Genomic DNA, 17,554 nt, shown 5'->3' with positions numbered 1-17,554 from the left:
AATCCTGTATGTGGAAAAGACCAATTTAGTGAAGTACAACAAAAATGGAAGGGAATGCAAACATTTTCCTTAAAAGAGTCTTATCAACTTTTAGGAGAATCAAGTGACAGCTGCTGAGAAAAATATTCATTACTACAACAAAAAGAAAGTGTAATGCCATAACTAAGAGACACCAGAATACCAGGCCAAATTTGTGCCTGACAAAAATATAATGAAACCAATAATATTTACACCAGACTAAAACTTTGCCCAATATCATTTTATTAATACCAATTTGTATCAGTGGCTTGTGTACTGCATTAGCAGTCTAACATAATTTTGTAAACATTTATATTTAAGATCTTTAAAAATAGAAATGTTTCCTTTTAAACTTAGAGTTCTTTTAAGCAATACTAACAGCATAATTTTATGGTTCCTTTTCTAGCAAAGGAAATATTACCACTAATTTCTTGTTGTATGCTTTCTATTTATTTTTACTGAAATATAGCTTTGTCTTTTCCTTAAACCTATAGGGTACTCTTATATAGTGCTATTTTTTTCTTGCGATTACTCAGCTAACTTACAGTTTAACAAAATGGGTGTTTTGCATTTTCCCCCTTATCTCTGGAGCTAATTATTTCAGTTGTGTTAAAAGGCAACTGCTTTAGTAATGTTTCTTTTTTTATTCTTCCCTAGGATGAGATGGAGCTTTAATGTTTTTAAAATATATACGAGTACCAGTTTGCAAGCATATTGCCCTCTATTACTTAAGTTCTGTAATTTAAGCAGATACTTGGATCTACTAAAAAGATAGTCCCTGAATGGTTTGACTACCCAGCTACTTGCTTACACAAACAGGACATTTAAAAGCAATTTATCCTCTATTTTACGGCAAATTTATCTTTAATAAAAAAAAGAGGAAAAATTAAATATATGTTTATCTTATGACTCATCTTGTTTTGTAAACAACATGGCTAAGTACAGAGGTTCAAGAAGCCCAAGGCAGAATCAATTCAATCTTCACAGGTTTTTCTAAACCGCGTAGACTGAACTAATAACAAACATGTTCAGCGTTCAGGTGGCCAAAACAGGCAGAAGCCAGTTATTAATTGCCACCACTTCCCTTGGATCAAAATCTTGACCCATGGGGAGCTCTGAGGGCTGGATACCATGGATATGCAGCCCACATCTGGCCTGCAGGCTAGGGGTTGAGCACACCTGGCCTAGAGGATCAGTGGTTCCTTCTGGCCCCATTAACTGTGAATTCTTGCCTGCCATATTCATGTTTTGAAACCCACCTGGCATATAGCTTTAGTTTTACTTTTGAAAGAAAAATGTTTCTCTCTCACTTTGAGAACTCAAAAGCTGCATAAACGTTGGCCCCAACTTCCCATACATACAAAGAAAACCACCGTGAACCATGAGCACGTCCAGGCCAGATGGACCTTCCAAGGAAACATTTCTTTTCCCTTCTTTCCGGAAGGCAGAGTTACCTAACAAGGCACCTGTGCCATATCCAGATAAGTGCGCACATGTGGCACGTGGCGCTGCAGACCCGCCTGCAGCACCCCACACCCCACATACAAGCATTCCCCGTGCTGCTGGCACAGGGAGGTTTTCACCCTGGGATCTCCCACACTCATTCCACGCCAAAAGAAGTGGGGCAGCGTGTGTGGCAGCAGCGCACACCACCCAAAACCAGAGCTTGGCCAGCTGGAGCCCTTTTCCGGCTGCCAGCTGCAGGAGCACCTGGTTGCAGCTCCCAGAGGCCCCCAGGCAAGGCTGCTTGAGCTGCCACAGCTGCTGACCCCAGCCTCCCCTACCCACCTGGCGTTACCTGCCCTGGCCCGGGCATTGCCAGGGGACAAAAAGCAGTCACACAAGGTGCACCAGTGCTTCTTGTCCCCAAGAACCAATGTCTACACTCGTGCGGACACCGCCCGGCACAGCAGGACATCTTGAACCACTAAATCATAAGGCCGGAGGAGCCGGTGGGACCGGAGCGGGCAGGGAGCAGCAGAGGGGACCTAGGGAAAGTAACGAGCCCCACACAGACACAGAGGCTGCCAGAAAATAAAGCAACAAATAGAAGAAGATCGGGGGGGAACCCTGTAGCCGAGTACACGGGGTACAAAAGGATCTGTCAGGGACCGGGCAACGCGCCAAGAGCCCCCTCACCCCGCATCCAACGTGGAGCAGCCGCCACGTGCGCAGCCGCCCGCTCCCTGCGCCCCGCCCCCGCCCACTTCCGGGCGCCGCGCCGCGCCGTAGCCTCGTTCTCGCCCCCTCCCCCCCGCGGCTGCGGGCTGCGGCGCTTGGTTGCAGTTGCGTTGCTATGCAACGCGGCGCGGGCCGGTGTTAAAGAGACAGTGGCGAAACGACGCTGCCGGCGGGGGGACGCCGGACAGCCCCGCAGCGGGTGGGTGCGGGAGAACAGCGCGCTTGACGGCGGGGCGGGGCGAGCAGCCGGGCCGGGTGCGAGTAGGGCGGCGGACTGAGGGGGGAGGGCGGTACCATTATTGGACCGCGAGGTACCATTATGGGGAAATAAGGGGAAGGGAGTGGGAGACATTGCTGTTATTTTGGGGTGGGGCAGGGAAGGAGACGGTGCCATCATGGGGTGACCAGACCATTGTGGGGGGACTGTACTATTCTAGGGGGGGTGAGGGGAGGCAGACAGTGCCATGAGAGGCTGACCATACCATTATGAGGGAGATGGGGGGGGGAGCAAAGGAGATGAGGCAGTACCGTTATGGGGGAGGGTGACTGTACCATTATGGAGGGGGGGGTGCATGGAGCGTGACTCTACCATTATGAGGGGTGGGGCGATGGCTGAGGGGTGACAGCGAGGCGGGGGGCACTCTCTCTTCTCCCAGCTGGCCCCACTGGCTCGTCCTGTCACACCAAGTCTTTCTGTTGGGTTTAGGCCCCAAAGTCTGAACTGCTGGTTCAGATGCCACCCAGAAACCTCCCAGCACCTGGCCACTGTGGAGCTACAGTTGCCAAGTGCCCCCTCAGGGCTGGGTACCGTGACAGCCTGGTGCTGAGATGACAGAGCTATGGGCGAAGCCTTCATGGACTGCGCTGCATCGGTGCCCACACGCTGCCCTGGCGGGGCGGGTGCAGGAGAGCAGCCCGAGCCCTGCCCACAGGCTGGGCCGTGAGGACCGCGGCAGGCACCGTCTCACTGGAGGAGGGAGCTGAACCACGGGGCGCCTTTCCCCATTTCCAGCCCCAAGCTGCTTCCGAATGGTCTTGCACGAGCCTCAGACAGCTCTAGCCCAGTCCCTAAGCAAGGGTGGGGTGGCTCTTGCTGCACTTGATGGATACAGACACTTGAGCCATCGAACAATGGAGCTGTTGGGTCTCTGTTCCACACGTGATTCTGGTCCTTCAGATTGATTTCTTCCTCACTGTCCAAAAACAGACAAAAATGCACATGGCAAATTGGAGTAATAGATTCGGCACAATAACTAAGTCATTCCTCCAGTCCTTTGGTCTCCATTGTTTATTATCCCCACTCCTCCTCAGTGCGCACCTCCCTTTTGTATGTTTGCCCGACTTTTACCTCTCTTCCCCTCAACTTCCCAAAGGCAAGACAACAGAATTGAGTGAGTCGTTAGGGAAGCTGGTACCAAGCCAATATCAAGTGGGGTGAGCCCTGGGGCTGGTTTTGTTCAATGTCTGTGTTAGGACCTGGAAGGTGGGATGGAGTGCATAGACAAGTAGACATCAAATCAGGAGAAGGCACGAGCACAGGTTGAACAATTTTCGACACAGCAGGGAATACCAAGAGAGCCCCAAATTCTTCAGGGCAGAACCTCTCTTACCTCTGACTAGGAAATGGAGTTTTGGTCCTAAGTGAGGGGGGTCTCTTAATTGTTAACAGTAATACAAATAATGTTATTTGACCCCAGCAGTCTTTTTCCTGCCCAGAGCAGGGGGCCTGGACCCAATGATCTCACAAGGTCTCTTCTAGCCCTGAACTTCTGTGCATCTGTGTTGTGGGAAGGAAGTGCAGCTACATTCATTCATATTCAGAAGTGGCCCATACACACAGATCACTGACATTAGGGTGGCATAGTTAGTTGCTTTCAGGGAGCCTATTGCATCTTGTGTTGCCATCTTGTCCTTATGTCTAGGCAAAGGTGATTCGCCGTTATAACATTCCATTAGCTTGTCAGTCAGAGTCTTTCTGTTCCTCAAAACTATTATTCTAATTCTTTTTTTTTTTTATTGTTACAGGAATTTTATTAATGTTATTGGTTGTCCACATCAATGGAGCATTATCATTCTGTTTTAAGGACAAGTAGTTCATCAACTATTCCAGTTAAGAATGCTAAAAATGGTTATAAGGTAAACATCATATTTTAAAATAAGCTAAAAGAAGTAGGTGTTATTACAAAAAAAAATTGAAAGTAATGTAGGCAGACCCATACAGTATGCAAAAAATAATATATACTTGTTTATGTTCAGTACTCTGAAAGGCAAGATTAGCCTCAGGATTGTTTTTAATTATACTAAAGCAAAATATGTTTAGACATGTCAAAGTTTTATAGTTCATAATGAGTTTATTGCATATAATAATTATGGGTTCGGTAATTAAAAGTTAAAACTTACTGCCATTTTATTTAATATAAATGATAAATCAAAGAATTCTTTTTATAAGTTAAGGTTAGGATGTATCAGAAACATCAATCTTAAATTTAATTTCATAGTAATTGTGCATTAGACTTCAAATATGGGAGTTGTAAGCATATAAAAACTTTGTCAAGTTAAAAAACATCCTTGGCTCAGAGCTGAATTTCTTTCTTAATATATTATGTACATGTATAAAAATAATTTATATTAATAATTATGGAACTTTTTAGGGCAGATCTTCCAAACAAAAGACTCTAGCAGTTACTGCAGTTGCATTACAAGATCATATTTTACATAATCTTCAACTCCAAGATCTTTCATTAGGGGACCCTTTTAAGTCAAAGTCAAGGAATAAAAAGAACATTTATGAACCTGTGAACAAAGAGATGGTCAGAGCTGTTGTAGATACTGGACTAAGAAAAAAGAACATTCACTATGCAAAAGGGGAAGATCCGGAAAAGGAATATGTCCTTGATCCTAATCCTCCACAACTAACATTAGGTAATGATTGTATTCTGATTTGTATGTTTTTACTTGTTACTTAAAACTGATGAAATATAGTAGCTAGGTATTCTTTTCAATAGTGTATCCTAGTATTAAAATAGTTGTGTTATACAATAGAAAGTTTATAACTAAACATGAAAAGTCCAATAGGTTGGGCCATTAAGCAAGTTAAATAATAGAATTTCCATCAAAAGATTTAATCTTTTTTTCATGTCTGTCATAAAAGTTAACTTATTTTTCCTGGAGTACTATGTCCAGTTTTGGGCCCCCCACTACAGAAAGAATGTAGACAAATTGGAGAGAGTCCAGTGAAGGGCAACAAAAATGGTTAGGGGGCTGGGGCACACGACTTCTGAGGAGAAGCTGAGGGATCTGGGCTTATTTAGTCTGCAGAAGAGAAGACTGAGAGGGGATTTAATAGCAGCCTTCAACTACCTGGAGGGGGGGTTTCAAAGAGGATAGAGCTGGACTGTTCTCAGTGGTGGCAGATGACAGAACAAGGAGCAATTTGAACCAGGGGAAGTTTAAGCTAGATATGAGGACGAACTTTCTCACTAGGAGGGTAGTAAAACACTGGGACAGGTTACCCAGAGCGGTAGTAAAATCTCCATCCTTGGAGGCTTTTAAGACCTAGGTAGACAAACTTTGGTTGGGATGATCTAGTTGGGGATGGTCTTGCTTTGAGCAGCAGATCAAACTAGATGATGTCTTGAGGTCCCTTCCAGCCCCAATTTTCTATGATTCTACTGTGACTGGGGAGGAGGAAAGAAAAAGGAAACTGTTGTGTCTCAGTGAAGAATTTCATTCTAGAAGCAGGACATTTTAGTGCTGTTTTTAATATATTTTTTTACCCAAATAATTTCACTGTTTGTCCAGCATTTCATTTTCAAACAAAATACCAGATGAAAAACATGTACAGCTATTGTTTTACCTTTTATTTAGTAAGAAGTAGTTACTAGTTGGGACATAAGATTTATGCTATTACTGACATTTGCCCACCTTTGCTTGAAGTTAAAAAAGGGTGTTTTGTTTAACTATGATCCCGGGGCAAAACCCACGCAAGAATTAACACCTGTAGTTAAACACCTACTTCAAATTCAGAAGCAAACATGCAACAAGATAAAAGTCACAGATGTGAGAGCTTGGAATCATGCCTGGTAAGCAAACTAACTTTTAAAATATTTATTCTAATAAAATTATTTGGTGTTAATAGACAATATTGCTATCAAAAAAGAAACCACTGAACAGACTGCAGTGAGTTTTTTATTATCAGCAGACTGTCAATTTATTATATCAGCAGACTGGCAATTATGATGTCCATTCCAACCCACTGGTCTCAGAGTTTCTACAGTATTTTTATCCTGAGCCCACTGTTTTATTTCTCTCTTCTTGCCAATCTCGTGACTAGACATTATTTAAAAAGAAACATTCCATCTTCAGAAAAATCTTAAATTTAAAATTAATTGAAACTTAGACTATGATTGCGATTATTTTTTATTTTCTGGAAATGCAGCAAAGTTTCAAGGAAGATAATGTTGCCCTTGGAATAGATACTGTGATACAGATCCTTATCCTAACGAGCTTAAAATTCAGGGCCCAGCTTCTGCAAAGAGAACGGATCAAAATCAACACAAAGGACGGTCTGCCTTTTTGGAATCAGTTGCAGAACTGAGGTTTAATTGAAAACAAAAATAATAAATGACTAAAACAGACGAGAAGAAAAGGGATTGGGAGCCAAAGGGGATGATAGTATATGTTCCCATGGTTGTGATTCCAAATCAAACAAAAAGTTTTTTTATTTATTTGGTTTTTATATTTGCTTGCATCACTGGCTGGCATCAAAGCAAAAATGGTTTTTGGAAAGGAATTTGAAGGAACATAATCAAATTTGAATGACAGGAGCCAATAAAAAGAGAAACAGGGCTAAAACAAATATAAATAACAAGCAATTAAATGTGGTCAAAGTTAGATTGTATTTTCTAGCAATTAAAATAATTTTTCCCCACTCCAATTCATATTAGCGCTAAGCAAAGGGTCCAGCATGGATTTTTGTGTAATTTAATAGTGAAGAATGGATTTCTTTAAACTTTAAACTAATTTAAACATCATCTGTAGTAAACTTTTACGTAATATATTAATCTATTTAAATGTATGCCATAATTTATCCATCTGTTTCAATGACTGTACCAGACAATATTTCATTTTAAAAACAATTGTGTTTGCAAACCTCATAGTGAAGACAGCTTTGAAAATGTGAATTGATGCAATATTCTCTTCCTGAGTCTGTAGACAGTGAAACAGTAGCTCAGACATCTGTACCTGAATTCGTCTCAATTCAGACACAAAACTTGAAAGCTAAAGATGATTATTTAAGCGTCAACGCTTAAAATTGTTTCACAACTGATTTTTTTAACAAAAACATCCAGCTAATGTGAAATGGCTAAATCTGTTAAACAGATTTGTCATGCAAACTTGAAAATTATTGAATACTAACTGCCACAACTTCCACATCTTGGGCCTTGACAGATAGACTGTTGCCCCACTTGTTACAAAGATCATTCCTGTGGCTAGTTGTTTGAACCATACTGCTATTCTTTGTTTGGCCAGCTACGAGTTCTCCCTATCTGGTATGTTGTACATAACCTCTGAAAGCTTTGAGAGCCATCTGTGGCTGCTCCTTGCCCAGCCTATCACCTGTTAGGATGTTGAAAAGTTGTACTTGCCTCCATTCTGCCAGCAGTCCCAGAGTTCATCACCCGTTTGTGAAAATTTCAAAAAAAACATTTTGTACTTAATTTCCGTGTCATCCTGAATGTATAGGAAGAGCTTTGCCTAAACAGAAAGCCATCTTCACTGTCCATCTCAAAATTCTCTTCCCCTGTGGTACATACCCCCTTTCCCCCCACCACCACCAAAAACCCCCCCGCACAAAAACACAACACATTTTTATGCAGCTGATATGTTGCAATCAAAGCTTTTCACTTGGTGATCAGTTTTTTCGCGTTGTTACCTTGTGGTCTCTCTGATATTGAAAACTGTAAGAATCTCAGGTCTGAGAGTATCTTTTTGTTGTGTGTTTAAAGTGCCTATGAAAATGGATCCTGGTTCCTGATGCAGTAAAAACAAACTTTTCTTATGGCATGATGACCATTTCAAAGTATAACATGGGCTATTTTTAATTACAAATATGATTCATTTATACTAGTCAATTGCTTTCATTTTTGCTGTAATTTTTACTATATAGTTTATCAATTTTATTACATAAATTTTATATACAGAATGATCTGTACAGTGTATTTTTTTTTACAGGATAAGGGAGGCAAACAAACAAAGTATTCCTTTCCAGAAGGAATGCATTACAATCCAGCCATTTAAGTGACTGTTTCCCTCGATGACCTATAAGCAAAATTTATTCCCAGGTCTTATCTATTGACCCATGGAAGGTCTTGCAAGACCCCTCCTTTACCTCTCAAAGTCTACATTATACATAACACCAGTGAAGACACTGGAGAGAAATGTAGTTTACTATATAATAAAACTGATGAAGAATACATTTTTACATCAATGAGGAATATATTTTCTATTACTAAATATGATACTCTAATTGCACATTCTTTTTGTTCGCCTCTAGTCCTGGATCCTGGCTGCAGTTCTAACTCTCTACCTTTAAACACCCAGAGCTATGAGCTACAGAATGTACAGAGGGCCTGGATTCGCATGTGGGTATCAGAGCTGCCTGGGGATAGGGCTGGGAATCCTGAGCCTGTAAAACAAATAATATATGCTGCATTAGGAACGGTACACACCCGTGACAGGAATCTGCAGCATTGGTTAAAGTTTTCTTTTGACATCTATTTCAAGTTTGTAATGTAACATGTAAAATGGACTTAGTCTTTGTAGAGACTTAGCTTGACACCTTGACCAGGAAGTTGAAGTTTGTGTATGATAGGAAAAAAAAAGTTGACTATTATTTTATCCTTTAATCATAAGAAGAAACTGACAATTAACCATATACATTAGACGTTTTTAGGTGTACTCAAAAATTCCTACCGTGTACAGAACAATGGTGTTTTGCAGTAAAACAGCAGGCCTTATGAAAAAAAAGTTTTCAAGTAACCCTATAACTGAGCAGATATGACACCCAGATACAACTTTTGAAGACTTCGTTAAGGTCAATAAACCTCTTCCCCCTCATTGAGATGGATAGAAGGCTCTGGGTGAATCATTCCCTTAATAATTAAAATAAAGTTGATAGGCCCTTATATTCAACAGTTTATTTCTAGAGGTCAGCCTCTGAAAAAAGCACCATCTTTTGGATGAGAAATGATTCTTGCATGTTATTTCAATTAGTATTATAAAGAGAGCTCTTCATCAGATGTCATCTGTTGGTAAATTCAGGATGACAGGCTTGCCATGTTTTTCCATTTGCCATTTTCCAAAGTGAATTGCTGCACATATCATCAGGCTCCACAGCCAAAGACTGTCCATTATGTTTTAGTTGCTATGCAATGTGTATAAAAGATAAGAGCTAGGGGGTTTCTTGGTTAGACATTTACCAGTAGATTTTAGACAGGACCACTGAAAGTCCTGTCTTAAAGAAAACTGTGCTGTGAGAAAACGTCTCCAAAAAACTTGACAGCTTTGTTGACTAATTTCAGTGCTCTTGGCAAATAACCTTAATCTCTCTGCCTGATAATTTTAGGAATTATGCTGCTGTGAATAACAATTGTCCAATTAACCAAGCTATTACATATAACATGATTCCATAATTCATATTCTAGACCTGCAGTCACATATTTAATGGAACATCTGAAGATTTTCCAAACTTTCTTTTGATGATTATACAGGGAAATCATGTAATGCAGTATTAGTTGACAGTGAGTATTAGCTGGACTCAGGGAGCTCACTGGAACCAGGGCATTGGTCGAAGACATTGGTCAGAACCATATCAGATTTCTAAAGTTAAAAGTAGCTCATCAAATCTTATCGCTAAAAGGACAACTCTCTTCTGTAGTGAGGTCAGGCTGTGTTCCCAGAAACAATGGGTCCTACATTTTGTATTCTAAAGTCATCTAATTGATACAAAGGTCTCAGCAAAATACTTGTCAAAGCTATATATACCTCAGCCAAATCCATGAGCACCCAGAGGGACTAGCTTATACAAGTATGGATCAGGCAAAGGAAATGGAGCATCTATTGGAAATTCCTCCGTTACCTCTCAGAGGTCCTAGATCAATCTAAGGCTAGCATCTCTAGAGCACAAGATTTCCAAGGACTGTCAAAATAAAAAGTATACCTTCAAAGCAGTGCACTCTGACGTAGAGCAATAGAATTCCTGTGAGACCAAAAGCATCTTGTAGTTCTTCCACCCCTCTGTCTCTTCTAGGCAAGCTGTCCCAGAGTAAGCAGTGGGAAGAACCTGTTCCATGTGTCTAACAAACACATGGATGGAAGTGAAGATGGTGGGATCCCAGTTCTGCTCCCAGTGTCAGAATCTCTCTTTCTCCAGGTCCAATTAAGACTGATAAGTTGGGATGCACACATCTGATTGGAGGGTTTTTGGCAGAGAAGCAGAGGAACAAGAGCAAGGTTGCTCAGAACAAATTGCTACAGCTCTCTTAGCTTCTGGGAAGCAACAGACCTCTTACAGTATATTTTACCAAGGTTTGCAGGGGAGGGAGAAAGGAAAATCAGTCACTGGTACAGATGGGAATAAATACACAAATTACAACATTTCCAGCTTTTTGTTCTTTCAAAAGGAATTGAAGAATATTTTACATGTTAGCTTCTCAGAGGTTCAAACTTTATCACTGCATAACCTCCTAGTGAAACATTAAATAAAGCTAGAATTTCCATTCTCATATGATAGGGGTTACCACTGCAGCCAAGATCATCAGCCCTTTCATGATGGACCATTGCACTCCCTAAAAGCTTAATAGGCTTGAAGTATTAACAAGTACCTCTTTTAAGCACTTTAGGGAGATGTGTCTCTTTCTTTCATTTGCCTTACTGTTAAAATAATTTTGCCTACAGGAGTTGGGAGTCAGTAGCTCTCCCTATGAAAGAATACTGCCTATTCTGTCCAGTTCCAAAGATCGTCATTTCACTCACAAATCACACTACTTCATTAGTTAACACTCAAGAAGTAGTACTAATATTTCTGTCCTAATCTCCTGTACATGACAATTATGGATAATCCAGTAGATAAGGTATTAGCTTGGTGCTGAAAGACCTGTGCTGAGTTCTCGATCTGCAACTGTCGTCTTGTATAACTTTATACAAATCTCTTGATTGCTCAATTTGATTTCTAGAATAAGAGGAAAATTGTATTTCCACATAAGTCTGCTAAGGTATAGGGGCCATGTAGGTATTTAAGATAAAACACAGACTCACCTGAATTGCTTACTGAGAGGCTGGTCCATTCCTCTGTCCACAACCTTTGCTAAATCGTCAAAAGAGGGTAAGTCAGTGGTTTTCAACCTTTTTAGACACAAGGCACCCCTCAGAAAATGCCCAGTTCTTAGTTTTAACTTTTTTTGACTACAGAAAAATAATAAAGCAATTCTTCAGTTGCAAAGAACTCAGAAAGACCACAACCGCTCAGAATTCTCTGGATTTATCTAGTACATCATTTTTGCACATCTATCAGTGCTAACCTTGGGTGGCACCCCATGGCAGCTTTGAAAGACTTTCAAGGCACTCCAGGGTGGCAGAGCACCCTGGTTGTGAATTACTGGGCTAAGTGTTTTTGGTCCATATAGCACTGTAGGCCAGAAGCCAGTGGAGTGTATAAGCAGCAGATCAGCAACTTCTGCTCAACATAACTTTACCAGTCTCTGGCATCTCTTAATTTTTCTTACAGTTAGAGCATCCCACTACAACATCTTATTTTACTGTAGAAACAGAGAATGCAGGCATTAGTTTTCCCCCTCAACAATGTACTGAATATTCACACTCAGACCTTTCCTTAGTTAAACTGAACCTCCAATTCTTTATGTTATGTCCCAATATCTATTTTACAAACTGAGCCGAGGTTGGACTCAGGATTAAATTAACAGTTGGGGAAGCTCTGGAATGCACTGGAGTCCATTGTTAAATTATTTAGATAATTGTGTTGCTTTGTCTCATATTTGATGATTCTGACTACAGGTGTACAGCTGAAGGGGTATGTTTTCCTGAAACAATAGCCATTGGCCAGACACTAGTTATACCACCCATTTCTACAGTTTGGCTGTGATATTAGATCAGACTGAATCTATCCAGTTTGTTTACCTTTTCCAAAGGCATAATAAAGATGCAAAGGGTGAGTTATCAAGAGTGACCCACCATCTTTTATTGATGCATTTATCAACTTAGAAAAAATATTCTCTTAATCTATAGGATGCTATCAGATGGTATTCATGTTTCTTTTCCTATGCCATCTATAAAAAATAACTGTCAATTTAGGTGTCTATCTAAATAATCTTTTTCTGTGTTGTGGTTTGCTCAATCACCTGCGCAATGACTGACTAGAGATCAGATCCAGAATGCAAAATTATAATATCCATGCCCAGCAGCGGGGAGGCGCACAGCCAAACATGGAGCAGCGGCAGCCGCTACATGCAAGCTTCCCCTGCCCCCCACATCCAGCTGGGCAGGTGGTGCCCGCCTGTGCATACCTCCTAGGACCTTCTTGCATAGCCCTGGTTGACAACCCCTGATCTAGTGTACTCGTCATATTTCCCAGTTGTGCAGAAATGCTTTCTTTGCATGACCCTCACATCTTGCAGAAACCGTAAGAAAGCGAGATCACCTCCAGTCACTTCCATCACTTATGCTCCATCACAGTCCTTAACAGTACCTGCAGTGGCACACCTAGACAAATCTAGCTCAGTTATCTTGCTTTGAGCTTCTAAGGCTAATAATCCTAAACCTGGAATACTTATCAGTCCTAATTAAGTACCAAGGTTTAGCAGATATGTTCAACAAAAAATAACCCTCTCCCTCAAAAGACAAAAAATACGCCACATTCCCAGACCACCAAAAATATCAGCCTTGTGATTGTCCAGTCAGGGGTGCCAAGATTCCATTTGAACATATCTGCCCAATGTTAGCACCTCAGCCAAAACCCTTCAACTTTACTAACAGCACAATAGGCAGTAATCTATTGCTGCTCATTTGTTCCTTGCTCTTCTGTAATTCATTTGTAACTCAGAACATAGTTTGACTGCTGCCTACAACCAACCTGAAACTGCCAGATCCAGAATGGCATTCTTTACTGCAATGTGGCATTCTTTTCTTGCTTAGAAATATCTGAATTTCATGATTCTGTCATACTCACCATACAGCCATTTCAAGACACAAGTTTGTTTCCTGAAACTTCTGAAGTCACACATATAGTTTTTCCCTGTGCCATACAGTAGATCCTGTGGTGTGTATGTTTAAGCAAAGATCCACCAGACCAAGCTGTTTGGAGTCACTTATCCTTGCCAGGCCCAATTCAAAACATGGTACAGTAATCGATTTTCTATCATTTGCCATCCAGCATTATTTCTGATTCAGGTTTTCAATTTGCAAATCTCATGCAAGCTTTTTCAATCTCATTAAATGTGTACTGTCGCAGGGCACCTCGGTGCCCCTGCTCCTATAGAGGAGAAACTGCCAGGGAGCAAGTAAGCACGCCCTGGCCTGACATAACGAGCCCAGCTGAGGCTTGCTCAGGTAATGAGCGCAGCTGCGGGTTGCCGGAGCAACCAAGCGGAGCCAGCTGCCTGTAGGGGGCAGGGCCTGGCCCTTACAAAGCTCAGGGCTGAGGCCAGGCTGGCAGTTCTCTGCCAGCAGCTTGGGAGGCAGGAGCTCTGGGAGTGAGGATGTGGAAAAGAGCAGGACATGCAAGTACAGCTCATGATAGCCCTGAGAGGATGGGCACTAGAGTTTAGTCATGCGGCTTGTGGTTATGTTACAGCCTAGGGGCTTGTGGTTTTGCTTTGTGTTTGTGTTATTACACCCGGAGGCTTGAGTGAGGCTGTAGGGGTTGGAGGAGGCCTCTCTCACAGGGACCCCAGAGAGTGTGGGGTGGCCTAGTGCCAAGAGGGCGCATTATTTGAATAGCGCCAGGGAAGGTGCAGCTCGCACGCCAGTGCGTGAGCAACTGGCAGCGAGGAGCGCAGCCAGTGGGTCGCGGGCGCAACCTGTAGGTTGCGGACGGGGACCTAGACCCCGGATTGCGTGTGGGGGGGGGGAAACATAGACCCTGGCCCCAGGAAAGGGGCAATATTATCGAGTAGCCCAGTGTGGGCACGGCGAACCCCAAAGAGGGGGGAGCGCCATTACTGAGGAGCCCTAGAGGGGCCATATCGAGGAGCCCGAGACGGGCATAGTGAGCCTGGCCGTAGGCTAGTGCGGCAACACCCCTCAGACTGAGGCAGGGCGCTGCGGTTGCCCCGAGAAGACAGGGAGTAGCAGCGCGGTGAGCCAGGGTCAGAGAGGGTGCCCGTGCGGTTGGCCCATAGGACCAGAGGCCCGCTAGAGAGTCCCTGAGCGGAACCACACCGGCAGGGGAGGCCCAGAGTGGGCAAGACGAGAGTTCCAGCAAGAGGCTGGGCATGAGAGAGGGAGCCCAGAGTGGGCCACATTAGAGAGGAGGCCCGGGAAGAGGGCATACAGACCGGACAACGTCTATTACATCTGCAAGGCTTGGGGCGTGGTATTAGGGGTTGGTAGGAGCCACGCATAGCCCATAAGGCTGGGGTGCTTGGGTAGCGCCCATTGTACGGGGAGACCCACGAGGGGTCCAGGAGCTCACGTGCCCGAGGAAACACAAGGCAGCCTCCCTATTACATATTACATCAAGACGTGGCGGGCGAGAATGGAGGGTGCCCTCGGGCCGAAGTAGCGCGGTGAGAGGGCCTCAAGGAGATCACGGCCCTCCGAGGACCCCGCTGTGACATGTACCTTTGTCATTCTTCACATATTATTCACAAACCAATGGCCAAACAGAGCAAATCAACCAAATCTTGGAATAGCACTTTTGCTTCTTTTAAATTTATCTTCAAGATGACTGGGCATCTCTTCTGCGTGTGGTGGAATTAGCTTATGACAATTCTGACCGTACATCCACAAACTATATCCTTTCCATGACAATCATATCTATCCAGTTTCAGCATTCTCTGCTCAGTACCTGCACCATCTCACAGCCATAGACTTTGTTCATTACCTCTAATACATCCACAAAGAGCTGAAAACCTATCTCAGAAGCAGTCAAACCTTGTAGAAACATTATACTGACCAACATCTTAAAATGTATAGTCTTGCCATTGTTGTTGAACTATCAGCACAAAACCTTTCCTTCCTCTGGCCCCCTACAAAGCTTGATCACCTGGCCTTTGGACCATTTGACATTATCAGATGGACATTATCACATTCAAACTGTGCCTGCCATAATTCATGAAGATCCATCTGTTGTTTCCCATATTACTGTTAAACCAGCTCTCTAGTTGATGCACTATTCTGTGCATGTCCTTTAACAGCATCTGATGTGATGAAGTGAACTCAAGCTTGCAAAAGCTTATGCTATGCACCTCTGATTTATTTAGTCTATATAAGGTACAAATCTACCCCGACTTCTCACTGTTAAACCATGCCATGTCAACCAATTCCCAGGTCATCCAAGGGTCCTGTTACCATTGGTTATGAATCAGAGCCACAAATAATTTGTGGTACATGAAACCCTGGATTCAAAGGTGGCCTGGGGTAAGCTGACATTTGCCTTGAAGATTGGGATAGCTGTGGTCCAATTCTGAGAGCTGGTTTGTAATGTGAATTTAACCAAACTTGTAGGTAACTGCCATTGAACTCACACAACGCTCCTGGCCCAAGCTGCCAGGAATTTGCTCCTTCAAGCAGGAGTTATACGATGACTAGACCCATTGCTGACTCAAAAGCCAGCAATTTCTCATACATACCTACCACTTCTGAATTTATAAAAAGGCAACAAGTACCATGACCATAATTACAAGCCATAGAAAATATAAATGTCTTGAACGAACAGCATTTGTATTCAGTAATGTGCTCTTTCCTCTCTAACTTGGTACTAACTCTAACTACTAATTTGCTAGTTGATAGGGCAAGTTGGGCCTGCTTCTTACAGGTTCATGCAGGTTTAAAAAGAGCATCCATAGGATATTACCTAGAAAGAAATGTAACAGCCTTTTGCTATGTCTACTTTTACTGAAGATGCAGATATAAATAACTACTCAAAATTGACTTCATTGTGACAGATTAAGGTCTACATTGCCAAAGATTATAAAGTAAAAGGGTGAAGTCTACACCAGGAGTCCCAAGTTTCTACCCGGACAGGGGATGCAAGGGTAATATGTCTAAGTTCAACTACAGCCAGCAAACATTACAAGTTGGCTTTTCATTTGACACAATGTATGGTTTGTCTAACCCACTGTGACAGCCAAGTAGAAATGTAAAAGAAGGAAGATGATTAGACACTTACTGAGCACAGTCTTTCTATTCTTATCTGATTAAAGATTTGAGTTTGTACCTTATTCCTTTTTACATACGCTGTCTGCTAATCACATTACAGAAGGATTGCTGGACATGTCACTCAAGTAAGAAAAACGAAGCTTACCTGTTAAATTCTTTTACTATAAATGGCATGCCATGCAATCCGACTATCTGCTTTTTAACAGGTCTCAAACACATATATTTACTTAAAAGGAAGGTTTTTATATTCTGATTCTTGAGCGCATGCTTTGTTAAAAAGAGACACTGTGTCTCAGTGTTTGTGAAACAAAATTTTTATTAGGATTTCCAGTTTTCAAATTTTCCTACAGAGCAGGAACTACTTTTTGGCCAAGTCTAGGTTAGAACATTCACTAAAAGATTATTGAGTAGATAAGAAAAACAGGCAATTAATAGGTTACCTAAAATTTTATTTTCTTCTGTTTTTTCTGGAATTTCTTTAAATATGCATTAATTTGATTTCAGAACAACATAGAAGATTGTTAATTGATATTAAAAAGAAAAATGTCTTCATTGCTTTTCTGTAGCGTTAAGAAAATGGGCTGACTCTTCAGCTGCATCTTTCTGCTAGCCAGTTCTGATACTGGCTAAGGGCCAAAGTAGAGGTAACATCAGTTTTATATGGGCTCCAGGTTTTCCTTTATGCTAGGGATAGAAACCTTAGCTATCCATGTAAGCTTGTTTAAATTTCAAGGTGAGCCTCCTTGTTACTATCTAAGTCTTTCCTTAACTGTGATATTCTTCCTCAACTGCAAAATATTTGCATAGAAAGTAAACTCAAATGAATATTTGTCTTAAGGATTTTGATAGCATATTACTTTACTGTACATTATATAGGATATACTATTTATTTTAATAATCCCAAAATATCTTAGTAATTATTAATACATATCAGATAAACCTGTATTACCTACATGTA

At 42.0% G+C, this 17,554-nt stretch overlaps 1 protein-coding gene and 1 long non-coding RNA gene across 3 annotated transcripts in view; one reads left to right on the top strand and one right to left on the bottom strand.

The window, feature by feature from the left end:
• Positions 1-2,239, bottom strand: part of LOC106740210 (uncharacterized) — a 40,515-nt gene extending 38,276 nt beyond the window's left edge. The window contains exon 1 of the long non-coding RNA XR_002093940.2: positions 2,158-2,239. This is a non-coding gene — a long non-coding RNA (uncharacterized LOC106740210). The remainder of the gene's footprint in view (positions 1-2,157) is intronic.
• Positions 2,240-2,319: 80 nt separating this feature from the next.
• The window catches only part of RNF32 (ring finger protein 32), a 41,924-nt gene continuing 26,689 nt past the window's right edge, over positions 2,320-17,554 (top strand). Inside the window, exons 1-3 of one of the 2 annotated variants that reach the window (XM_019498822.2) lie at positions 2,320-2,398; positions 4,225-4,335; positions 4,851-5,121. In XM_019498822.2, coding sequence (XP_019354367.1) covers positions 4,258-4,335; positions 4,851-5,121 — 349 coding nt within the window. In that variant the 5' untranslated portion in view covers positions 2,320-2,398; positions 4,225-4,257. The remainder of the gene's footprint in view (positions 2,399-4,224; positions 4,336-4,850; positions 5,122-17,554) is intronic. The other variant, XM_006264388.3, reaches the window with a different exon arrangement.

This window comes from Alligator mississippiensis, chromosome 5 (assembly GCF_030867095.1).
Source record: "Alligator mississippiensis isolate rAllMis1 chromosome 5, rAllMis1, whole genome shotgun sequence".
Taxonomy (NCBI): domain Eukaryota; kingdom Metazoa; phylum Chordata; order Crocodylia; family Alligatoridae; genus Alligator; species Alligator mississippiensis.
The sequence above is the reverse complement of the archived record's forward strand: the minus strand, read 5'-3'. Positions and strand labels throughout refer to the sequence as shown.